This window comes from Pongo abelii, chromosome 6 (assembly GCF_028885655.2).
Source record: "Pongo abelii isolate AG06213 chromosome 6, NHGRI_mPonAbe1-v2.0_pri, whole genome shotgun sequence".
NCBI lineage: Eukaryota > Metazoa > Chordata > Mammalia > Primates > Hominidae > Pongo > Pongo abelii.
The window spans coordinates 147820038-147844647 of NC_071991.2; the positions used below are offsets into that span (position 1 = coordinate 147820038).

A 24610-nucleotide genomic window follows, 5' to 3' on the forward strand; every position below is an offset into this window, starting at 1 on the left:
TCAGGAGTTACAACGGGGTCGCAGGCTGAGTCCGGGCCTGGCAGGGGTGCCAGGACGCCGCCGGCCATCTGGGGCCCGACCTCCCAAGATCTCCTCCCCGCGGCCCAGCGGCCCCGCCGCCGGTGGCTAGCGCGTTCACGGCGCCCGGGCCTTGCGCGCCCGCCGGGGGCGAGTTCAGCCCTCCCCCCTCGGCTATTGGCTCCAGAGAACAAAGGAGCCGCCCCGCGGGGTGCTCCGATAGGGCCGGGCGGGTCATCTGAGCGGCGTAGCCAATGGGGTGGCTGGGCGGCCCCGGGGATGGCCAGGCCCGCCAGCCAATGAGGCACCCGTGCCCGCCCCGCCTGCCCCGGGAATGGCCAGGGCCGGGAGCCCGGTGCCCAAGTCGCCCTCGGGGTGGCAGTTCCCGTTAACCTTAGCCAGAAAGTCAAAGGTATTTATTTCCCTGTCGCCTCCCTCCGAGTCCCTCTGCATTTTGGGCGGGGAGGGGCGGTGCGAGGGATGGACCAGCGCCCGGCCCCGCTCCTCCTGTGCTGCCTCCGCCCGGCCCGGGCTGGGGCGGAGGGATGGGGCGGGGGCCTGGGGTGCCCCGAGCCCCGCGCGTCCCCCGAGCCCGCGCGCCCCCCGAGCCCCGGGTCTCAAGCGTTCCCTCTGCCCCCACACAGCCGAGGGGAAAGGGGCGCGGCCGAGGGTGGGGAGGGCGCCAGGCCAGGGCAGCGAGGTTAGGAGGGAGGCTAGTGAGGACGGAGGGAGGACGCGGTGGCGAGTAGAGGGTCGCCTGCGGACGGCCCCTCCTGGGCTGTCCCGTTGTTCCGAGTTCCCCGTCCCTGTCCGCCTCCCTGATAGATCAGTTTCTGGGGGCAGGAACCCCAGTGCTCGCTGCAGAGTGACAGACACATAGTAGGTGACCAATAAATGTGTGATTAAACGAGCGGGGATAAGGATTGGGGGTGGAGATAAGTGAGAGGGAAGCACCGTAGAAGTTGGAAGTGTGTGGTGTCGGGTGTGGCGGAGAACTCCTCTCCAGGAAGATGGGCACAGCAGCCGCGAACTCGGTGGGGCGGGGTGCGGGCATCGCCCCTGGGAAGAACGTTGAGGATATCTACATGTGGAAGGTGTGGAGATGGGTCCTCCTTCAGCCCTTTGAGCAAGATGATCTGAGCTGGGGCTGGGTGTGGTCAGAGCCTCAGGGGTTGGAGGCGGACGACAGTCCAAGGCTTCACAGCTAACTGTTCCCATGTTCATCTGTAAAATGAAGAGATTAGATGGCAGTTGTCTCCTTTCAGCTTGAAGGTTCATGCTTCCGTGCTTCAAATCTGTTTTGTACTGAAATTTCTTTTATTTAAGTGTTCCCTTATGACAGTTTTTATTAATGGATTACTGTGTGTGGGGCCTGTACTGGGTGCAGGGGAGAGAGAAGGACCCTGTGTTAAGATGCATGTAGTCTTGTGCAGACTAACAAAATATTGATGGCAATGATGATTCCATGTAGATGGCCCTAGGTGCACAGGTTAAACAGAGAAGGGGTTCCTGGCTGAGCCTGGTGTGTCCAAAAAGGCTTCCTGGTCAAAGCGATCCCTAATCTGGGCTGGGAAGGGGAGAATTGAGCAAGGGTCTTCCAAGGTTGGTCACAGGGTGCGAGGACACGGTGAGATCAAGAGCCACGAGAGGATGGGGCGTGTCGGGGTGCAATGGGGAAAGATGAGCAGAGTTGAGTTCTCAGTTCCCTCTTATCCGAGGTGTGCGTGCCAGCAAGTCCATTTGGTGGGGGTCTGGGTTTCTGAAAAACAACTCAAGGACATATGCTAAGATGTTACCTTTAGTTTCTATAGGCAACCACACGTCTCGTGTGGTCTAACTTCCTTGCTATTGTTTTAGCTACGATTACCTTCTTATCAGGTTGCACATTTACTTCTCAGGACCAGCTAGGTGCCTGGAATTTCCCTGGAAAGAACTCAAGATTTTCCTTGATTTTCATGATTGGAGGGCGCAGCAGGTGGCTGACGGGGTCCCTGCTCCATCTCACTTTCCTTTCCCAAGGTCCTTTCAATGCAGCAAGGGATGGAAACGTGTTTATTAATTAAAATGTGACACCTGTTCAGAGATTGTCAGCAGCTGAGTTTATCCCTGTTCAGAGATTGTTAGCAGCTGAGTTTATCCCTGTTCAGAGATTGTTAGCAGCTGAGTTTATCCCTGTTCAGAGATTGTTAGCAGCTGAGTTTATCCCTGTTCAGAGATTGTTAGCAGCTGAGTTTATCCCTGTTCAGAGATTGTTAGCAGCTGAGTTTATCCCTGTTCAGAGATTGTTAGCGGCTGAGTTTATCCCTGTTCAGAGATTGTCAGCGGCTGGGTTTATCCCCGGCCTTCAGCTCAGATCCACGCCCTGACAGGCTCCTGAATATTAGACTTGGGGCCGAGGAATGTAAATGCAGCTCTCGCCTCTGAAGGGAGGTGGGTGAGGAGGAGGGGGCCAAGCGTGTGGGGCAGGGGAGGTGTGGTTGGGACAGTTCCAGCAAGGGTGTTTACCTCTGGCCGGTGAAGGAAGTCTTGGAAGGAGGTACCTCAGGATCATGGCTGGGGTTGAACTGGGGACCTCTGGGAGGTGGGCAGGCATAGTGGGTAAGGCAAGTGACCTGGCTGCATGCAGATCATGTCTGCTGGGAATGTTGAGGGGAGCAAACTGAAGCCATGAAACCAGGCTGGCTGTCCATACCCTGAGGTACAGTTCTTAGAACCCTGAGTGGGGAGCGGGTGATGGCAACAGCAACGACCTAAATCGAATTTGTCTTGCACCTTGGGAATGTCTCTCAGAGTCCTCTCACACTGTTTGCGTCCCGCCATCCCCACCCCCCACCACCCCCGCCCCACTTGATATAACAATTCTGTACCACGAGCAAGCATTATTTCCATTTTCAGGTGGGGAAACTGAGGCCCAGAGAAGGAAAGTGGTTTGCCTGGGATCACGCGGCTAACCAGAAGCAAACCCAGTCTCAGTCCCTGTCTGGGGCGTCTCAACGGGCTTTTTCCACTATGGCCTGCTCTTTGGGTTGGACAGTGGCCTGCCCTTTCCCTTGGCTGCCCTGCTTTGTTCCCTCCCCAGACTGAGGACTGGGGTGTTTGGGAGACTGAGGTCTGAAGATGGTGGAGTAGGAAGAGGGGAAGGGTCAGGGCTGGGAGAGTGGTCACAGTGGGGGTGGCCTTGTGTTGAGTGGGATCCGGGAAGTTGGAGAGGAGCAGGGTGGGTCATGGGGGTTGGGACAGGGGAGTTGTGGGAGGCTTCAGTGTGCCTGATGCTGGGTGTGGGGATGGAGGCCTCCAGGTGGGGGAGGGGATGCCCACCTGGTTTGGGCTGGGACCTCTGGGAGGGGCATGCAGAACCACCCTGGTAAGTGGAGGGCTCTGGAGACAGTGCCACATCCAGAGCCGTGGCAAACCCTCTTCCTCCCGCAAGGTGGAGTGTGGAGGCTCCTGTGTGGCGCTGGGGGCCTCTGAGATTCCCAACTGGCTGGAAGGAGTGATGGCTTAGGAAGAGTAAGTGGCAGCGGGGACACTGGCAGAGAGGCTCGCACAGATACTGCCTGGTGCATCCGGCTCAGGCATGCCACCCTGTGGTGCTCCTCCCAAACTCAGGGAGCAGGTATTTCCGTTCACCTGTGCCATCAGGAACCTGAGCTCAAAGCGCTGTAATGACTGGCCAGGGACTAGCAGTGGCTCAGTGGTGGGTGGGCTGGGACTTGGGGTTCTTGATTAAGACATGGGGTCCTGAGGGGAGGGACCAGGAAGGGTGGCCTTGAGAAGGACATCCCTGCCAGCCTCAGGCAGTGTGTTTCTAGGGGGAGACCAAGGCTGAGGAGCCAGCCAGGTGGCGGCTCAGGGTCACCCAAAGATGGCTGAAGGGGAGAGGGCCCGCTGCATCCCCTTGGGCCAGAGCCCACAGGCCAGGCCCTGGAGGATCTTAGGCTGCACCAGGCTTGCTGGACACAGGCTCATTGTCTCTAGGGCTTTCTGTCTTGCTGTAACGTCTCTCCAGCCAGCTGCAACTCCTGCTGACCTGTCCCACCCCAGCACAGGTCATCCAACGGTGACTCATGGCCCCAGCCTCCTGGCTCGATGAGGGTATGTTGCTTCTGTTTCTACCTCTCTGAGTTCTTTTCCTTGGAGCAAGTGGCCCTGATGGGATGGCCATGGGTGTACAAGGATACTTGTGTCATGGGTGGCTTTGCATTTCTGTGTTCATAAGTGTGCTGTGCAGTGATTTGTGCTGACCTGGTTCACAGTGGCACATTTGTGTGTCTGTGGATCTGTAGGTGTGTCTGTGAGTTTTAAAAAATATCTCACATTCTCTGTATTTGCATAGACAGTTTTGCAGGTGTTCTCATGTAGTTTTGTGTCTTTGAACTTTTGTTTACTTAGCTGTATTTAGATATGATTGTATCTGGGTGTGTTTGTGTGTGGTTTAGCATTTACATCAGTTTCTCATGTCCCTATGATCATATATTTAAATTAAAAACATCTGCTATTAACTGAAATCAGAGGCAGAGAATACCATTGCCTGGTCCTGAGGGATTTCTTAATAGTGACAGAAGACGGGAGCCTGAGGAGCCACCTCTTGGATCCTCCATTGTTTCATTCACTCATCCATTCATTCATTCAATACACATTACACACCTTCTGCATGTGAGGGACGCACAGGCGTGGGAACAAGCTCCCGCTCCCTGGGGCTAACCTGAGTGAGGGATCTTGGAGGGAGAGAGAACTGGGTGAGGACATAGCAGTCAGGTATGGGCTGGGGGAGAGGGCAGGGAGGTGCTGGGGACCCGGTGGAGCTGGGAAGGACGAGGCCGTAGAAAGGGGCAGCATGGCAGGGAGGCATTGGCTGGGCATGGGCTGGGACTGGGGAGGCCAGTTTCTGTGGGGGTCTCCTACGGAAGACCAGCTGAGCTGTGCCCAGCAAGTGAGGATCTGCTGGGACCTCGGGGCTGAGAAGGGCCTGATACTGGGCCTTTGGCTGGGGTTTGGAGAGCTGCCCCCACCCCCAAAAGCCTTAGCGCCTGGTGGCGGATCCTGCTCCTGCTCCACTAGCAGCAGATGATACCTGTGGCATGGTCTGCTTCTGACTGCCTGACCTGGGGTGCTGAGGCTGTGAGAGCTGTGCTGGGCTGGTGGGAGGTTCCAGGGGTGGCGATGGGGAGGACCTTGCCTCTTTCTGGCCTGTGGCCTTTCTCCTCCCCCAGCTGCTGTCTGGCCTCCCCACCCCCAAGTCTCTGCCACTACCAAAGCTCCTTTGTTGCCTCCCCCTGCCCCGGGCCTCTGCACCTGCTGCTAGCTCAATCCCCTCTTTGTGTGGTTGGTCCTCAGTTGTCATGGCAGCTGGGCCCAGGCTGAGGCCTGCCCACTGTGGGGCTCTTACTGAACTGCAGCCTGACCTGGTGCGCAGAGGGCCGGGCCAGAGCCAGGCGTGGGAAAGGGGCCCCTGTGTGTCCTGCTCCCCTCAGAGCCCGAGGGGCAGCAGAGAGGAAAGGTGGTCCGGTAGGGGTCCGGGGGCCCTTGTGCGATAGACAAAGCAGCCTTCCAAGACTTGGTATGGGCACTGGTGGCCGATGGCGCATCTGGCCCATGAGGCATGTCTTCCAGCCGGGCACTTTGCTGGGCAGCCTGCTTACCTGGCTCCTGGGTGTCTCCAGCTGGCCGAGGACGTGTCAGGATGGTAGGTTAGGAGGGGCCCGCCATGCACAGAGCAGAGCGAAAGGCAGAATAGGAGAGAAGCTTAGGGTGGGGACGTGTGTGTCTGGCCAGCCTGGAACATGTCACATGGAGGGCTTTCCTGGATTTTGTCTGTAGGACACCTGCTGTGCCATTTCCCAGACATAGCCCACCTGAGCACACAGGTAGAGGCGGGTCCCCAAAGACTTGGCCTCCCCTCATTCCTGTCCTCTGTGTTTCCCCCTTGAATTTCTCACTTCTTCCTCTTGGGTCCTCTTCCTTCTGTCTCCACTTCTGTTCTTACATAAGCCACAGGCTGCTTCCCCTCGAGCCCTGGTATGGCCCGAGACAGAGGCACCGAGGCTCGAGGGAGAAGCTGCTCTGGGAGGTCCCGGACAGTGGAAGGCCTGCTACTACCCGGAGTGGCTGTTAGGTCCTAATACCTCTTGGGAGGCAGGATGGGTGAAGTAGGACTGTCTTTGATTTGCCTTGGGGGTCTCGCTCTGTGGAGACCCAGGCCCATCCTTCTGTCCTCCTGAATTTCTGGCCTGGGCTCTGCCCTCCTCAGTCTGAGTTCCCCTTACCAAGATGGCTTCTCTGTCCAATAGCCCCTCTGCGCCTCTTTAGGTGGATGTTAAGTCCAGTTGTCTGGACTTTCCCAAGATGTCACATGCAGAAGCTCACAGAGTGGCCCCAAGGGAGGAGGGTGGCGAGGGAGGGAGGAGCCCCCAGCACCCATCAGAGCCCCACCAGGGGCCCCTCCCGCCCCCTTCCCCACTGCTCACCTTTTCTCTGCACTACAAGCAGGTTTGAGTGTCTGTAAGAAACCATGGTAGGCATGCTTACAGACCCCTGTTGGGGAAATAGAATTGAAAACAAAATCTCTTGCCAACCCAGAAAAGCTCTTTACAAAAGTAGAAGAGGAAAACAGCTTTTAAAAGATTGAGTGTGCATGAAACCAGAATGTGGTGCGCACCATAGGCAATCCCCTGAGTGACTGCAAAGACGGAGCTCTCAGCCTGCATATAGCCGCCAGGTGCAGCCCGTTACAGACATGTTCTCAGGATAAACAGCAACCAGCCCTCCAGCAAGAGGACTGGACATTACCATTTGTCACATGCAGGCAGGTTGTCCTAAATTCACCTCGTAATTGGAGTGACCATCTGTGTTAGCTAATTGCCTTTACCCACAGGAAAAATAAAGTTATCATATTTTTATGACAGGAGATAGGTTTGTGATTTGGAACCAGGCGCCTCCTGAAGTTAGGCTCCTACCCTCCCATGGAGACTGGGAGGCAGGGGTGGTGTCTTCCTTGATATTTAAATTTCAAAGAAATGGCCCCCAGGACCTTGGGAAAGACAGTCCTGGGTTGTAATATTGGCAGAAGGCTTATTTAGCTTTTTTTGGAGACAGAGTCTCACTCTGTCACAATCTCGGCTCACTGCAGCCTCTGCCTCCTGAGTTCAAACAATTTTCCTGTCTCAGCTTCCTGAGTAGCTGGGATTACAGGCATGTGCCACTACACCCAGCTATGTTTTGTATTTTTAGTAGAGACGGGGTTTCCCCACGTTGGCCAGGCTTGTCTCAAACTCCTGACCTCAGGTGATCTACCCACCTCAGCCTCCCAAAGTGCTGGGATTACAGGCATGAACCACCGTGCCCAGCCTTATTTAACTTTTAAAAAGATTTATTTCTACTTGAGGAGCATTTACTGCAAAAATAAAAAATAAAAAAAGATTCACATACATCTCAAAAAGTCAGAGATAGAGCTTATTAATTAGAAGTTTCTAAACAAAATGCTCTTGAAAAAAGGGGGTGTCTCTTCTTCTCTTTGCACCAGGGAAAATGACTTTCTGCATTTTCTAGATTCATATTCACCCCTCCCCCACGTCTCTTGTCAGGGTCCAGATTCCCAGTCTGGGTGTGTGCCCCCAGTGTCTGGGCTCTGAAGGGGACCTAGGAGAGGGAGAGGGAGTCTGGGTCTCTGCGAGGCTCTCGGGGCCTGGGGTGGCTGTTTCTGTGAGGGTGGCCGAGCCAGGGTGCGTGGGAGGAAGGGCTGACTGAAGTCTAGAAGAGCCCCTCCCTGAGGCAGCAGGAAGGATGAGCTGCGCATCTCCGCGGGGCAGCCATGTCTTTGCTCTGCTAGGGGGTACAGGCGCATGGGACCACATCCCTGTCCTTAGGAGAGGTGCACCCCCAGCGAGGAGGAGATGAGTCTTCAGGCTGCACAGCTCCTGGCCAGGCGGGGCAGCACATTCCTGCCACCTGCGTTTGTAACGGGCCCTCTGTGTGCCCGGCTCTGCTCTGGGCCCTGTGGATCCGGCGGCAAGCATGAAGAGCTCCTGACCTTGCTGTGGTGGGGAACAGACAAGTTAAGATCATGTCAGGTGGCAAAAATGTTAGAGAGGAAATGGGAGGTGGAGTTAGGCTGGTGACTGTATACAGAAGCGCCAGGGGCCGGCACGGTGGCTCACGCCTGTAATCCCAGTACTTTGGGAGGCCGAGGTGGGTGGATCACAAGGTCAGGAGTTTGAGACCAGCCTGGCCAATATGGTGAAACCCTGTCTCTACTAAAAATACAAAAATTAGCTGGGTGTGGTGGCACACACCTGTAATCCCAGCTACTTGGGAAGCTGAGGCAGGAGAATCACTTGAACCCAGGAAGTGGTGATTGTAGTGAGCTGAGATCGGGCCACTACACTCCAGCCTGGGCAACAGAGGGAGACTCCATCTCAAAAAAAAAGAAGCACAAGGGATGTCCGCTCTGAGAAGGGGACATTTAAGCTGGGAGCTGATAGAAGTGAGGGGGCAAGCCAGGCAGGGATCTGCGGTGAAGGGACAGCCAGGGCAAAGGCCTGGGGCATCCACACAGCAGTGTGATCTATCCTGCCATATTTCAGGCACGGAGTGAGCCATTCAGGAAATGCTCAGAAGACTTGGGCATAAAAACAAAAAAAGAAGGCCGGGCGCGGTGGCTCACGCCTGTAATCCCAGCACTTTGGGAGGCCGAGGCGGGCGGATCACGAGGTCAGGAGATGGAGACCATCCTGGCTAACACGGTGAAACCCCGTCTCTACTAAAAATACAAAAAAATAGCCGGGCGTGGTGGTGGGCGCCTGTAGTCCCAGATGCTAAGGAGGCTGAGGCAGGAGAATGGCGTGAACCCGGGAGATGAAGCTTGCAGTGAACTGAGATCGCGCCACTGTACTCCACCCTGGGCAACACAGCGAGACGCCATCTCAAAAAAAAGATGAATCCTAGATCAGTGAACTGGGCATGGGCTCAGCAATGTCCAATTGACCGTGTGTGTTCTTGTATGGAGATGGCTGGCCCCGAAGCTCCCCGGAGGGGTTTGTGCTAGAACATGGATGGGGACTTTGAAGGAGGGGGTCTGTGACTGAGGAAACGTGTAGGGCCGTTCTGCCTTCCGTGTGCATTCCTCATGGCCAGTCGCAGACATGTCTCTAACCTTACTCCAGGCTCCTGCTTCTCAGTTGTGGCGTCCATCACACGCTGCCCTGCGAATGTTGAGGGTGTGGGCCTGGTGTGGGAGTTAGAGGACCTGGGTTTTTGTCCAGCTCTGCCATTCATCACCTCCATGACTCTGGGCACATCAGGGGTCCTTCGTGGTCTCAGTTTCCTCTTTTGTAAAATGGGAATTATGGCTGTTTTACCTTCTCAGCAGGTATGCTTACAATGAAAGAACCCCTGCCCATGTCGAATGTGGCTATGGATACAAAAGCTCTTTGGAAAAGAGAGTGCTTTATGGGATGGGAGGGGGGCTGGGGACCCTGAGTTTTGTCCTTGTCCCACAGGCCCATTCTCTTTCTTCTGTTTCTCTTTCTGACAGATGGCAGGAAAGGGACACAGCTGGCGCTGATGCTGGGAGGCCTCCAGGGATGGAGAGTGGCCTGGCTGGCAACAGCACAGGTAAGAGAGAAGAGAGAGGAGGCAGGGGAGCCGGAGTCTTGTCCGCTGAGGTCGCGTGCCCTTATCTTTTCTGAAGCTAGGCGTGAGCCAGTGCCCTCAGCCAGTAGCTAGTACATCCCACTGATGCAGAATTTCAGGGTGGGGACCAGGGCTTAGACAGCCATGTCAAAGAATGGAACAATGACAGGGACTATGGGAGCTCAAAAAATGGCAAAGCCTGGTCCATGAACTTGCCCAGCAAGGGGACACATGCATCCATGCCTTGTAGAAATTGAGGTGTTATTTACATGCTAGAACAGGGAGTTTGTGGGGTTATACTAATTAGACATGGAAAACTAGCACTCTAGGTAGGATGGTTGGAACAAACCTGTAGCTCATCAGTCAGGACATTGTCTTCAGTTCAGTCCATTAACGCTTCCTGGGGGTCACTCAAAGTTCAGGGTCCTTATTGGCTAAGCTGCTTAGAGCTGGTTGTGATGAAATACATGCTGCCAGTGGAAAATTTGCCCGCACAGTCATGTGCTTTTGGCTGGAGCCCCTGCTCAGCGTCCCTGCGCCTGGGGTGGAGCAGCCCCTGGCGTCTGTGCGTAGCACTTGCAGCCCTTCCTGGCGTGCCCTGTCGCGTGTGGCGTGTGGCCTGGCTGCAGAAGGGCTCTAGGCCTCTCGGCAGGGTTGAGTCCAGAGCACGCAGGCTACCCTTGGGAGCCCTGCCCTTTGGCACAGTGTGACTCGGGTTTCTTTACCTCCCTCTCCCCTCCCAGGGGAATTGCCCTATAGACCCCAGGGCCCCTGCCTCATTGCCCCTGTGGGAAGAGCCACCTCCCCTCTCAGGAATATCATGGCAGGAGACCCAAGACTGAGACACAAATCAGGCAGCGGGGTAAAAGAGAAACATGGCCACAAGTGCAAAGCATGGCAGTGTGGTATGTGGACGCAGACCCTCAGGGAGCCTAGCCATGCAGCTGCGCGCCTGTCCGAGGAGCCAGGTGGTGGCAGGAGCACCCTAGCTGCATGTGTGTTTTGGAAATTCCAGTGGAACTCAGAGCGCACGTGCCCAGCGTATTATAGAAGGCCCTTTCCCCAGATAGACTCATACCTGGGATCCTGAGTCACTGTGAGGTTGCTCTGGTTGATGTGAGCTGTGGAGTCTGCCAGGGCCCTCTCTCCTGTCTATGGCAGCTTCTGGGGAACCCTGTGGTTTTAGAGGAGAGTTTGAAAAACACTAGCCTAGACTCCTGGAGACACGGAGGCACGTGGGGAATGGCCTCTGGCCAGACTGAGGGAACTGCTCACCTGGAGGACCCCGTTTTTCAGACAATTGACAGCTTACCTCTTTTAAGCAACTTTTAATTTTTATTTGTGTGTGTGGTTTTTTTTTATTGTGGCAAAATATACATAACATTTATCATTGTAACCATTTTTAAGTGTACGGTTCAGTGGCATCAGTACATTCAGTGTTGTGTAGCCATCACTGCCATCTATTTCCACAACATTTTCATCACCTGGGAAACTGTACTCATCAAGCAATAATCCGTGCTTTGCACCTTTTACTTTTATCTGAACCATTAAAACCTGAAACATGATCCTTTTCATGATGACTGAGGAGCGGTGCCATTATTTCAGGACTCTCCACGGGCAGGCCAGTGGCCTGCGCTCTTCATATGGATACCTGAACCCTCGAGAGTGTGCCTGGGGCTGCTGGAGCCCCAGCACACTCCACCTCAGCTCCAGGGCCTCCAGGGATGTGTGCTGGAGTTAGCACCTCGCCCAACCCAGTCATCTGCGTCCACCAGGGGCCCTTCGGCAGGTGGATGTAGCAGCACTGTCCTGGTATCCTGGGGCTTTCTGGCCCACAGTCATCTTTCTGGCTGGAGAGGGTTGAGCGGGAAGCAGCCATTAGCCACCTGATGGACACAGCACAGCCACCGGTCTCAGATTGGTGTGACTCATCCTGGATCATGCCTGTGTGTATACATAGAGACATATGGTTTAATTTTTTATGAATTCAGTCAGATGATTCATATGGTTTTTCAACTTGTTTTTTTGTTTTCTCTTAAAATGTTTTGAGAATCTTTTCATATTGGCATACATAGTTCTTTTCCATTCTTTTTACTTGATGCATAGTATTCCATATTATGAAGGGAACTATTTTTTTAGGATAATTAAGTTATTTTCCATTGTTTGCTGATTACAAAGAATATTTCAGTGAATATTCCTGGACATTCCTCTTTACACTCGTATGTCAGTATTTCTTAGGTGAACACGTGGGATGGAATTGCTGGCTGGAAAGAGCCAGAAGGCCCTCCACACTTCTAATTTTAATAAACACTGTCAGATTGTCCTCCACAAATTCTGCCTCAGTTTATACTCTCAGAATACCCATGTGTATACTTGTTCTCCTGTGTAGTGTCCACGCATATTGTAAAGTAGAAGTATTATTGATTTTTTAAATTTTTGTTGGTATGAGGGGTTGAAAGATGCTACACTTTTAGTTTGCATTTTGTTGATGACTAGTGGGGTTGAACCTCTTTTTATCATGTATAGGAGTCTGTTTTATAGTGTGGATACTAAGCGTTTGTCTATTCTATGTCTGCACATATTTTTTCCTGGACTTGCACTGTCCAGCACGTGGCCTAGCCACATAGGACTCTTCTAGTTTAAGTTTAGGTTTAAATTAACTTAAGTACGGCCAGGCGTGGTGGCTCATGCCTGTAATCCCAGCACTTTGGGAGGCCCAGTTGGGTGGATCACCTGAGGTCAGGAGTTTGAGACCCGCCTGGCCAACATGGTGAAACCCCATCTCTACTAAAAATACAAAACTTAGCTGGGCGTGGTGTTGGGCGCGTGTAATCACAGCTACTTGGGAGGCTGAGGCAGGAGAATTCACTTGAACCCCAGAGGTAGAGGCTGCAGTGAGCCAAGATCGCGCCATTGCATTCCAGCCTGGGTGACTGAAGGAGACTCTGTTTCAAAAATAAATAAATAAATAAAAATTAATTAATTAACTTAAATACAATTAAAAATGTCATTTCTTAGTTGCACTAGTCACATTTCAAGTGCTCAGTAACCACATTTGGCTGAAGAGCTCAGATGTAAACTGTTTCCACTATTGTAGAAAGTTCTGTGGGAAAATGCTGCTCTAAATTCCGATTTCTTTTTTCTTTCTTTTTTTTTTTTTTTTTTTGAGATAGAGTTTTTGCTTTTGTTGCCCAGGCTGGAGTGCATCGGTGTGATATCAGCTCACTGCAACCTCTGCCTCCCTGGTTCAGGTGATTTTCCTGCCTCAGCCTCCTGAGTAGCTGGGATTGCAGGCACGTGCCACCATACCCAGCTAATTTTTTTGTATTTTTAGTAGAGATGGGGTTTCACCAGGTTGGCCAGGCTGGTCTTGAACTCCTGACTTCAGGTGATCCTCCCGGCTCGGCCTCCCAAACTGTTGGGATTACTGGTGTGAACCACTGCACCTGGCCGAAATTCCCATTTCTAATGGACTTATGTTTATAGTCTCTTTTGTCATACAGATGTTTTAAATTTAGTTTTTATCTTTTGTATCCTGTTTAAGAAGGCTTTTCATTACCTCTGGATTCTAAGCAAATTCTCCTAATTCTTCTAATACTTCCATTTGCTTTTTTTAAGCTGGCACTTAATTCCATCTGGAACTGATTTTTATAAACAATCTGCACTACGAATCTAACTTAAATATTTTCCCCAAAGAGAGAGTTGGTTCTAAGTCGATGAATAGCCTTTTTCCATTGACTTGGAATATCTCTTGTATCATGTATCAAACGATTCTGTTCCATTGGCCTGTTTGTCTATTATGTGTACTGTACATTATTGTAATGATTGTATTTAGCATTTTTACTTTTACTTTTTTTGTGTGTGGAAGGGAATCTGACTTGCAGCCTTAAGTCACTAGGCCTGCCATGGAACAGCCATGTCAATAACACTAACAACTGTGTCAGTCGAGAGCTGGGTTTTATTTTCTTTTTTTCCCAAATGGATCTCTCTCTCTCTCTCTTTCTCTCTCTCTTTCTCTCAGTGCAGTGGCACGATCAGGGCTCACTGTAGCCTCAGCATCCTGGGCTCAAGCTGTCCTCCCACCTCAGCCTCCAGAGTAGCTGGGACTACAGGTGTGCACCACCATACGCAGCTAATTTAATAAATTTTTTATACAGACAGGTGTTGCTATGTTGCCTAGGCTGGTCTTCAACTCCTGTGCTTAAGCAATCCTCCTGCTTTAGCCTCCCAAAGTGCTGGGATTATAGGCAAGAGCCACTGTGCCTGACCTAGACTTTATATTTTAGAGCAATTTTAGCTTTACAGAAAAATTGTGAAGAAAGTAGAGTTCCTCTATACCTTAGCTCCAGTTTCTCCTATTATTAACATTTTGCATTCGTGTGGTACATTTGTTATAACTGATGAACCAATATAGATACATTTTTATTACCTAAAGTCTATAGTTGATATTAGGGTTCTCTCTTGGTCTTGTACCTTACATGGGTTTTGACAAAGGCATAATGTCCCGTATCACTATTATAGTATCATACAGAATATTTCATTGCCCCCCAAGTTCCCTGTGCTCCGCCTGTTCATCTCTCCCTACCCCCCCAACCCCTGGCTACCACTGGTTTTTCAATTCTCTCTGTAGTTTTGCCCTTTCCAGAATGTCATATAGTTGGAGTCATACAGTGTGTAGCCTTTTATGTTGATGTCTTTCACCTAGAAGTTTGCATATAGGGTACCTCCATGGCTTTTTTTACTTAATGGCTTACTTCTTTTTATTGTTGACTAATATTCCATCATGTGGAGTTATCCATTCACCCACTGAAGGACATTGTGTTTCCTGCCCAGTTCTGGCAGTTAGGAAGAAAGCTATAAAAATCCACGTGTAGTTTTTTGTGTGGACAGAGGTTTTCAACTCTTTTGGGTAAATACCTAGGAGAGCGACTGCTGGATTGGATGGTAAGCCTGTATTTAGCTTTGTAAGAAACTGCTGAACCGCCTTCCAGAGTGGTGGCAGCACTTCGCATTTCCACCAGGAAGGAAAGCGCCCCTGTTGCTGCTCAGCCTCACTGTGTGCACATGCCAGCGATCTGGATTCTAGCCAGTCTCATTTATTTTATTTTATTTTTATTTTTTTGAGACGGAGTTTTGCTCTCGTTGCCCAGGCTGCAGAGCAATGGTGTGATCTCGGCTTGCTGCAACCTCTGCCTCTTGGGTTCAAGTGATTCTCCTGCCTCAACCTTCTGAGTAGCTGGGATAACAGGTGCCTGCTACCATGCCCAGCTAATTTTTTGTATTTTTAGTAGAGATGGGGTTTCACCATGTTGGCCAGGCTGGTCTTGAACTCCTGACCTCAGGTGATCCACCCGCCTCGGCCTCCCAAAGTGCTGGGATTACTGGCATGAGCCACCACGCCTGGCCAATTCTAGCCATTCATATGTGTACAGTGGTAGCATTTTTGCTTTTAATGTCATATAAGCCAAATTCTTCCTTGTTCATTTGTAGGATTTTCTGGGCAATTTGTATAGATGATAAATTTTACAATCTACTTAAATAGGATTACACTGAATTTAAACATTATTTCAGAGTGAAGAACATCTTTGGCTTCTCATCTAAGAATATGATATATTGCTCCTTTTCTTTAGTTTTCTTTATCTCTTTAGTAAAGTTTAATAGTTTTCTTTGTATAAGTTTTGCATGTTTATTAGGTATATTCCTAGTATTGTATTGCCATTTTTTAAAAAGTGATTTTTGTATGTTTTTGTACTGGGCAATCTTGTTGAACTCTTATTTCTATTTCTCAGTGGATTCCCTTGCACATTCCAGGTTGTTAATAATCATAAGCAAATGGCAGCTTCCTCTCCTTTCCAATGTTGATGCGTTTCTCTTTGTTTTCCCCTCTGCCTTGGCTAGTTCCTCAAGGACAGCCGACTGATTTCAGGGATGGTGAGCACTGCATTTTGTTGCTACCTGTAATGAATGGGCTTCTAATCTTTTGCCTTTGGTTATAATGTTCGCTGTAATTTCTAGAGTACATTCTTTGTCAACTTAGTTTCCTCTCTTCTTAGTTTGCTAGGAGCTTTCTTCTCTCTCTCCCTCCCTCCCTCCCTCCCTCCCATCTTCCTCCTTCCCTACCTTCTCCCTCCTTTGATCCTTCCCTCCAGAAATAATGTTGAATTTTATCATATGACTTTTTCACATCTATTGGGAGTTTTTTTCACTTTTAATAAGGTAATGTTATAAATTATATTGGGCCATCTTTGCTTTCCTGGGGAAAATCTCAGCAAGGTTAGGGTATGTTATTATTTTAATACCACTGAACTTGCTTTGCTAATGTTTGTGTCTATGTTCAAAAATGATAAACCTTTTGCCCACCTCCATTCTTGTCTTCATACTGGAGTTGTGTTAACCTTGTAGACTTTTCTTTCCCTTTGCTCCTATTCATTGTAATATATATAAGGTGGAAAAAGTCCTTCCCTTGAGGCTTTAGCAGCACCTGTTTATATAGTTACAGAGCCTGTTACCCATTTTTGAGGTACACTGAGATGTTCTTCTCAGTCTCTTTTAGTTGTTTATGTAGTCAGATTTTCTACCTACTCTTGAGTCAGTTTTAGTTTACATTTTCTTGCAAAATCTTCTATTTCATATAGATTTTCAAATTTATTTATATAAAGTCCATATTTGGGGATTTTCAGAATCCTTTTTGCGGCCACATGTCCCTTATCTGTAATCTGTTTTTATCTTTATTAATGCCGTTCTTCTCCTTCCTTTGGGTTTATTTTGTTGTGTTGTAATGTTGACATCTGTTTAAAGATTTTTCTCTTTTCTTTGTTCACAGCTGTTTTATTCCACCTACTTTTTATTCAATGTAAACCTTTTTGGAAAGGTGCATAGATCACAAGCTCTATAAATTCTTATAAAGCAAACATTCCCCTGTAACTAGCACCCACATCAATGGAGAACATTGCCAGAACCTCAGAGCCCATGCTGCCTTCCACCCACAGTGCCCTTTGTAATAGGGCATTATCCTGACTTCTAACTCGTGGGTTCATTTTGCCAGTTTCTCCTCTTCACATAAATGGAATCACACAGTATGCATTCTTTAGTGTCTGTGGCAGATGGTTTCTTTATGGCTTCTTATTCTGTGAGCTGGGAAGACAAAGTGCCTCTGTAGACTTGTGCATGGCCCAAGTGTGGGCTGGGAGCAGTGGGTATGGGACCCCCATGAGTAAAGTGGATTGGATTTAACACAAAGGCAAGGCGACACCTCTTTTGGGTGCTGAGGTCTTTCTGGCCTACTTTCTTGTTCTTGGTTTTGTTGAAGGAAGATGAGTTGCCAGGCAGCCAAGGCCCCAGCAGATGAAGTGCTCCCCCACCATGGCTTCTGCCTTGGAGCAGGGGCCCCGCCAGTATAGACGGTGCTGCAGTGACCCAGTAGTCCCTGACCACTGAGGGACTGGGCATGCCTTTGCTTAGGAAGCTTCCAGCACATCGATCCTCTTAGGAAAAGAATGGTATGTTTTGCAGCTTGGCCGCTTTCTCCTTGCCCCCTGGGTCAGCAGGTTTCACTGGATCGGTTTCTTTAACCTTCTCTGCATCTCCTCAGCCTCAGGGTGGAGAAGGCAGAGCAGCCGGTGCCTCAGGGATCCTGTGGCCTGGGCACCCGAGTGATTCACTTACGGTTCCTTTCTTGCATTTTTCTCCTTCACTCCTTTCTATATCTTAACCTGCCCTTGTTGTCCTTTCTGCCTTCCCTACTCTTTTTTCTTCTCTTGTCCCTGTTTTCTTCTGTTCCTTTAAAAATCTTTCTCTTCTGCCTTTTCTCGTGCCCTCTATTCAGCCCTTCTCTGCCCTCCCGCACCCCTTCCCTCTCTCTCGCTCCTTCTCTCCATCCCACCCAGCGGAGCAGCAGTGACCTCTCTCCCTCTTCTCTCCCGCTTGCCTCTGGCAGGAGCTGGGCTGGTGATGAAGGTCAAGCAGGAGAAGCCGGAGCGGCTGCTGCAGACGCTGGCGCCGCAGGCCATGCTTGTGGGGAAGGACAAGGAGAACATCTTCCAGCAGCACCGGGGCCTCCCGCCACGCCAGACCATGGGGCGGCCTCGAGCCCTGGGGGGACAGGAGGAGTCTGGGAGTCCAAGGTGGGCCCCTCCCACTGAGCAGGATGCGGGGCTGGCAGGCCGGGCTCCTGGGTCAGCCTCCGGCCCCCTGAGCCCCTCGCTTTCCTCCGGCGAGGGTCACTTTGTATGCCTGGACTGCGGGAAGAGGTTCAGCTGGTGGTCGTCCCTGAAGATCCACCAGCGCACCCACACCGGGGAGAAGCCGTACCTCTGCGGCAAGTGCGGCAAGAGCTTCAGCCAGAAGCCGAACCTGGCACGCCACCAGCGGCATCACACGGGCGAGCGACCCTTCTGCTGCCCCGAGTGCGCGCGGCGCTTCAGCCAGAAGCAGCACCTACTCAAGCACCAGAAGACCCACTCCCGGCCCACCACCCACTCGTGCCCCGAGTGCGAGCGCTGCTTCCGTCACCAGGTGGGCCTCCGCATCCACCAGCGCGCGCACGCCCGGGACCGCCAGGTCTCCCGCGCCGGCCTGCACGAGCTGATTCGGGACGCGGCGGCGCGCCGGGCCTGTCGCCTGCGGCCGGGGCCGCCGCGGGGGCGCCCCGAGTGGGCCTGGCTGGGGCTCTGCCAGGGCTGGTGGGGCCAGCCCGGGGCCCGGACCGCGGTCTCCCGCCCCGAGGGGCCGGGCGAGCCGCGCCAGTTCATCTGCAACGAGTGTGGCAAGAGCTTCACCTGGTGGTCGTCGCTGAACATCCACCAGCGCATCCACACTGGCGAGCGCCCCTATGCGTGCCCCGAGTGCGGCCGCCGCTTTAGCCAGAAGCCCAACCTGACGCGGCACCTGCGCAACCACACAGGCGAGCGGCCGCACCCCTGCCCGCACTGCGGCCGCGGCTTCCGTCAGAAGCAGCACCTGCTCAAGCACCTGCGCACGCACCTGCCCGGCGCCCAGGCCGCGCCCTGCCCCAGCTGCGGCAAGAGCTGCCGCAGCCGCGCCGCGCTGCGCGCCCACCAGCGCGCCCACGCTGTTGCTGAGCCAGCCGTTCCGGCCGGGGAACCGGGCGACCAGCCGCAGGCGGAGGCCATGCCGGGCTTGGCCGCGAGGCCGCGGAGCTCCCAACGGTCCCCGGGGGCCCGGGATGCGCTGTGGGATCGGGGACAAGCGGGCCTCGCTGGGCCTGGCGAGCCGCGCCAGTTCATCTGCAACGAGTGCGGCAAGAGCTTCTCGTGGTGGTCGGCGCTCACCATCCACCAGCGCATCCACACGGGTGAGCGGCCCTACCCGTGCCCCGAGTGCGGCCGCCGCTTCAGCCAGAAGCCCAACCTGACGCGGCACCGGCGCAACCACACGGGCGAGCGGCCCTACCTGTGTCCCGCCTGTGGCCGCGGCTTCAGCCAGAAGCAGCACCTGCTCAAGCACCAGCGCGTGCACCGCGCAGCCCCTGCGTGCAGCCCCAAGGAGGAGGCGCGCTAGTGGACTGGACCTCAGCGGACCCGTGGTGGTGCGGTGGATGTTTGCGGGGTGTGTGTGGGGAGTGGGGGTGGCCAGGATTACTGGCTCTTGGAACCCCTTAGAGCGGGACCGGTGGATTCCTTAAGGCTCTGAAGGGCTGAGAACAGTTCTAAAAGTGTCCCAAAGGGTGCTGGGAAAGGTCCCAGCGTGGGTTGAGGGAGGAGGGAAGATCCGAGTTCCTCACCGCGGGCTGGGATGTGACCACCCTCTTCAGAGGTTGGACCCCAGGCTTCAAGCACCGAGTGAGGGGTCTGTTGGGGACGCTGGGAGAGTCTCTGGTGTGAAGTGGCTTAGGTCTGGACTGGTCAGCTGTGGCACCAGCCGGTCCTGCCCACGCTTCAGGATGGCCGGGGGCTGCCCCTGTGGGAGAGTTGCCAAGACTCGGTGATAGCAAGGATGGAAGCCAGAGGCTGTGGCGAGGGAGAGCCAAGCATATTCCCAGCACCAGGGCCAGTGCTGGCACGTCGTAGACATCCAATAAATATTTTTGGAAGGAGTGAATAGTTTGATGTCCTTCTCCATCCCTGCCAGCCCCCTGCCCAAGGTGTGTGTGTGGTTGGGCCCGACTCTAGAACTGGTATGCGTGTGATGGTCAGGCAGGCACGAGCGGGGTGGGCTCTGCTGAGGCTTGGCTGCCGGAGGAGGTAGCTGTGCAGGAGAGAGCCAAACACGCTGCTTCTATTCCTGTCTGGGGCATGTCTGAAGTGGGCTGGCTGTCTTGACTGGCTTGGATCCTTATCAGTCTGGTGTTGCAGAAGAGAAAATGGATGGACTATTCCACGTGGTCTCACTTTCCTTTCTGAACCACCCTTGCTGAAGCCCAGGTCTGTGTGTGCTCAGAGATCCATTTGCCCCAGGCTAGGAGCACAGCACTTCCCACACCCAGTTCTTGCCAGGGGTGTTTTCTCTCTTCCCCTCTCCAAGTCAGTTTAGTATCTTCCCACATACCCTCCTCAGCCTCCTGCCCCCAAGAGGTCACCCCTCACGCCCTTCCAAAGCAGGGTTGGCTGAGTCCCTGGTGCTGACAGAAGAGCCCAGGACTCCAGCCCACGCTGTGACCTCAGATGGTATCTTCCCAGAGGAGAGGAGGGAATTGGAGAGGGTGGTGATGGGTATTGGGGTGGCAGGGTTGGGTAGCTGGGAGGTAGGAGGAAGAAAGGACCCCAACATGGCTCTAGAGAAGGAAGAAGTGCACTTGCCCCCATCTCACAGCCCAGATCCTTCTCTGCATGCAGAGAAGTGTTACCTTCTGGGAGCTGCCACGGTTCAGCCTAGCTTCTGGTCACTGTTCTTTAATCCTCTGTATCTGGAAAATACTCCAGTTGTAGATCTATGGAAGGACATATGAAGGTGATGGGTGGACCCGGAGGGTCGCCCTGATTGTTATGGCTTACCAGGGTAACAGTGCCGATGATGGTTAGCACTCAGCCAGGGCTGCTGCATGCCCGTCCAGTTCTTTGATCACAAACCATGCAGTGTGAAATCACACGGGGTGTTGTACGCCGGGGTTGCTACCATCTACTTGAGCATTCAGCGCTTAGGACCACAGGAAACCAAACCAGAAGGGTTTTCCTGGGCAACCTCCACCCGACACCAGCCCTAGGGGCTCCCTTGACTCTAATGTCCTGCCCCTCTCCTGGAACTCCTCCCCTTCCATCCTGCACCACCCCAGGGAGTGCTTGACTGCCTTGCAGCTCATCAAACCCTGCTTTAACCATGGGGGAGGCTCAGGAGTCATTTGCTTTTTTCTCTTTGCTACTTGCCAAATTCTGAAATCAAGTTGAGCAAGCTCACCCACTTCAGGCCTCACTGAGTCCTGTCTTTCATTCCTGGGTTAGAGAAACACTGCCCGCAAGGACAGATCTGTGGAAACACTAGGTCCCTGTGAATCAGGTGCCGGAGGGTGCAGTGTCAGCAGATGCTGACGAGATCAGTCCTGCAGGAGCATCTTTACAACAGAACGTGTTATTTTCCATAAGTGTGGCCTGTTTAATGATCAAATCAGTCAAATAGCTGTGCTGGTAGGACTTGGGGTTAAAAATGAGGCCTAATTGCAGCTTTTTTCTCCAGCACCAATTCATGAGAATGCCTGCTTGCTGACCCCAGCTGACTGAGCCTCCCACAAATGGGTGCTTTGGGTCACAAAGGGGACAGGGTCAAATCCCTCAGGCAAAGAATGACTGAGGTGTATGACTCACTGACCAGGCTGGGACTGCACGGCATTCATTCACTAAAGAAGCCTGCTGTGTGCCAGGCATCATGCTCAGATGCTGCCCGAGACACAGCCCCTACCCTTGAAGCGCTCAAGGACCTTTATGGAAAATCATTTTGACACACACAGGGCTTGGGACCATCTATATGTTCAACTCTTTAAAAAATGGTTCCCAGCCCCAGCTCTCTTAGCAAGGCTTTGTAATTCATTATCTCATTTAATCTCGCCATGAGTCAGGCAGGGCAGTAACACATGGGAAAAGAGGGTGGGGGTGGGGATAGTGTGACCTGTCCACCAGGTCCTGCTGCAAATTGACAGCAGATCCCAGGCCTCGTGTTAGCCCAAGCTGCTTCTACTGTCACATTGCAGCCTTCTGCAAGGATGGGGTGGTACTGTCCTCCTCAGTTTTCATTCTCTTTCATTTTAAAATGATAAACCTGGGTCAGAGGATATTTAGGAAGAGGCATTGTCATTAAGTCCAAGACAAGATGGTCAGATTTGTTATCCTAGTGGGTTACAATCCAAAATACTCCGGAGCATGCTGAGATTAAGGTGGTTGCCAAGGGAAGAGAAAACAGCCATGAGTAAATAAATCAAGAATTTAAAGGATTTAGATCGGGTCTATGGCCAGGTAAGTGCAGACCTTTGTATTCTTTCCAAGGCCAGGTAAGTGCAGGTCTGCAGTGGGGATCTGTGGCCACGTGGTCACAGATGTGGAAACATCCTGCGAACGCAGCCACACTGCTTCATACAGGCGGTGCAGTGGCTGGCATCAGGAGCCAGGTGAGCTTGGTGATGTTGGGGCTTCTGGAACTGCCTGCATCATCCTTGTATTTCTTTGTTAGGAGCAAGTCTGGACCTAAGAAAAATGGTGTAGGTTCTCGGAAAATGGTTGTTTTTTGGCAAGGGACACGATCTTCAAGTCGTACGGTAAGGCGGTCAGCCTCATTGAGAGGGTTTGGTGTCCCACTGCCCAGTCCCAGGGGAGCTGCCTGACGGAGGGTAGACTGCAGTGACCAGAGGCAGCCACTCAGCCATGCAATAGCACAGGCCGAGGGAGAGGGCAGGCCCCTCGTGGACTTGGCAGAGAGAAACGGGTGGGAGTGGGGGATGTGAAACCTTTTGTTATTATTTTTCAGTGGTTTGAATTTAGTAGAGAAATATCTTTGACCTTTAGGCAGGAGGAGGAGTATTGGGGCCAAAAATAGTGTGTTCTCACGTATCACTGTTCTTCCTGGATTGTGGCAGGGGCAGTGAGAGAGGAAAATGAATGGACTCCCTTAAGTTATTCCTTAGGCTAAAAAGAGAACAGCCTCTCTTGGGTTGATTGGGTTTGGAGGAGGTGTCCTAAACAGGCTGTTCAACAGAGGACTTTCCATGATGATGACAGCGCTCTATTTCTGTGCTGTCCAGACCATAGCCACTAGTCACATATGGCTATTGAGTATTTAAATGTGGCTTGTACGGCTGAGGAGCCGAACTTTATTCAATTTTAATTAATTTAAATAGCCCCACGTAACTACTGGGCAGTACAGCCCCAGGGATGATAGGATGACACTCCTATTGATAAGAAGCTAGAAACATTGTTTCTTTTCCCATCACCTTCTTCCCTCTGCTCACCACCTCTGGGAGAGCCAGATAGTTCTGGGGTTCAATTCTGGCTTTGTCATTTAAACCATAGGTCCTTGGGCAAGTAACTTATGTAAAGCATGCAGTATAGTGCCTGGCACACAGCAAGCACTCAATAAATGGTAGCTATTGTTGTTTTAATAAACTTGAGTGGTTACTTGCAGAGCAATTGTGCCCATGGAAAGGGAAAAAAGGGTTTTTCCCTTGTTTAGCTTAACCCACATAAAGAACTAACCATCCCCAGTGTGAAGCAGGCCTGCTGCAAGTTTAAGGGTTTGAATTGATGTCATAGGTCACATCCTGGGTTTTAATTCCAAGGAAAGAGAACTTTGGAGCAGATGAGGCCTCACGCTGAGCCTCACATCTCCATCCAGGTCTCTGCAGAGCAACTCAGCCCTCACAGTGGTGGCTGGGGCAGCAGCTTTGCCTGCACCTCCTCATTCCTTGCATTGCATCAGCTCTTCTTCTCCTCCAAACCCTTGGGGGCCATCTTTTCTCTCTGTGCTGCCTGAGCTATCAGATGTAGCTTGCAGAGGAGCATACGTTCATTCAACAGACATTGACTGAGGACATATTGTATGCTGGACACGTGGGACAAAGAGACACTAAAATAGTCCCTGCCCTTTGAAGTTCATAACCTGGTGGGGGAAAAAAAAGTGTGCTAAATTCCAAATCTGGGATCAGCATAAGGTGCTTTGGAGAGACAGATCAGACTGCTGTCCAGTCCTGGGGAGATGGGAGAGGCTTGTCAAGGGGGAGGTGGTTGCCCTGCTGAGTGAGGAAGCCCTGGGGACGCAGCCCCACAGGAGGAGCCGGAGGATGCGGGGAGCAGGGTCTGGAGCTGCCCCGAGGAGGCCCATGGGGTGATCTGTTTGTCCACCTGTTGTGCCCCAGGGTGACTACAGTGCAGAGTCTGGGACAGGGTTCACCTGAGCTACACATCTACCCATGGTCTACAGGAGCCATGAGCTACACGTCTACCCACACGGGAGCCATGGTCTGCTGTTCTCCAGGACGCCTTGGTTGTAGGCAGTCCAGGCTTTTGTTACGGTCCAGAGTCCAGCTGCCATATGGATCTGTCAGGATAGTGGTGATCCCTGTGCCAGCCACTGCGCTGCCTGTATGAGGAAGCATGAAGCAGGGCTGTGTTTGCAGGGTGTTTCCATATTGGCACTCTATCGTGCTTGCCTCAGCACCTAAGAATGGGGTGAGGGGGAACCTTGGGGGAGACAGGGGAGGGGGGTGTATGTGCACGAAACTAGAGAAGTGAAGTGCCTGAGCTCAAACCACCGTGGCAGAGCAGAGAATGGAGACCTCTAGGAGCCCTTGGGCCTTGGCTTCCCCGCTGAGACAGGGCAGGTTTAAGGTGGTACTGCTCGTGTCTGTGTCCACCCTAGCCGTGTTCTTTTCCTTTCTATTTTGGTTCAGCTTACCTAGAAATGCTGCTAAAAATATGGGAGACATCCTCAGGCATATTATTGATTTTGCTTTTGAAAAACATGGTGTTCACCGAGTGTCCCCATTTCTCTTATGGTCTGCAGAGGAGATGAACACTGGGGGCTC

General features: G+C 52.3%; 1 protein-coding gene across 3 annotated transcripts; it reads left to right on the forward strand.

Annotated features, from left to right (window-relative positions):
• Positions 1-289: 289 nt before the first annotated feature.
• ZNF775 (zinc finger protein 775) lies at positions 290-24186 on the forward strand. Of its 3 annotated transcripts, XM_024249561.3 has the most exons (4): positions 328-430; positions 3997-4113; positions 9551-9630; positions 17585-24186. In XM_024249561.3, exons 3-4 carry the CDS (start codon positions 9600-9602, stop codon positions 19165-19167), a joined length of 1614 nt encoding a protein of 537 aa, XP_024105329.1. In that variant the 5' UTR covers positions 328-430; positions 3997-4113; positions 9551-9599; the 3' UTR covers positions 19168-24186. The 3 variants fall into 3 exon arrangements, with proteins under 3 accessions (XP_009241686.1, XP_024105329.1, XP_024105327.2); XM_009243411.4 differs by lacking the exon at positions 3997-4113 and having other exon boundaries at positions 290-430; XM_024249559.3 differs by lacking the exons at positions 328-430; positions 3997-4113 and adding an exon at positions 1031-1112.
• The last annotated feature ends 424 nt before the right edge of the window (positions 24187-24610 follow it).

What these genes read in the sequence shown, in the direction of transcription:
- ZNF775 (XM_009243411.4), top strand. Translation starts at nt 9,600, where the DNA reads ATGGAGAGTGGCCTGGCTGGCAACAGCACAG. An exon ending in CCTGGCTGGCAACAGCACAG is followed by an intron (nt 9,631 to 17,584) that starts GTAAGAGAGAAG and finishes TGCCTCTGGCAG; the next exon opens with GAGCTGGGCTGGTGATGAAG.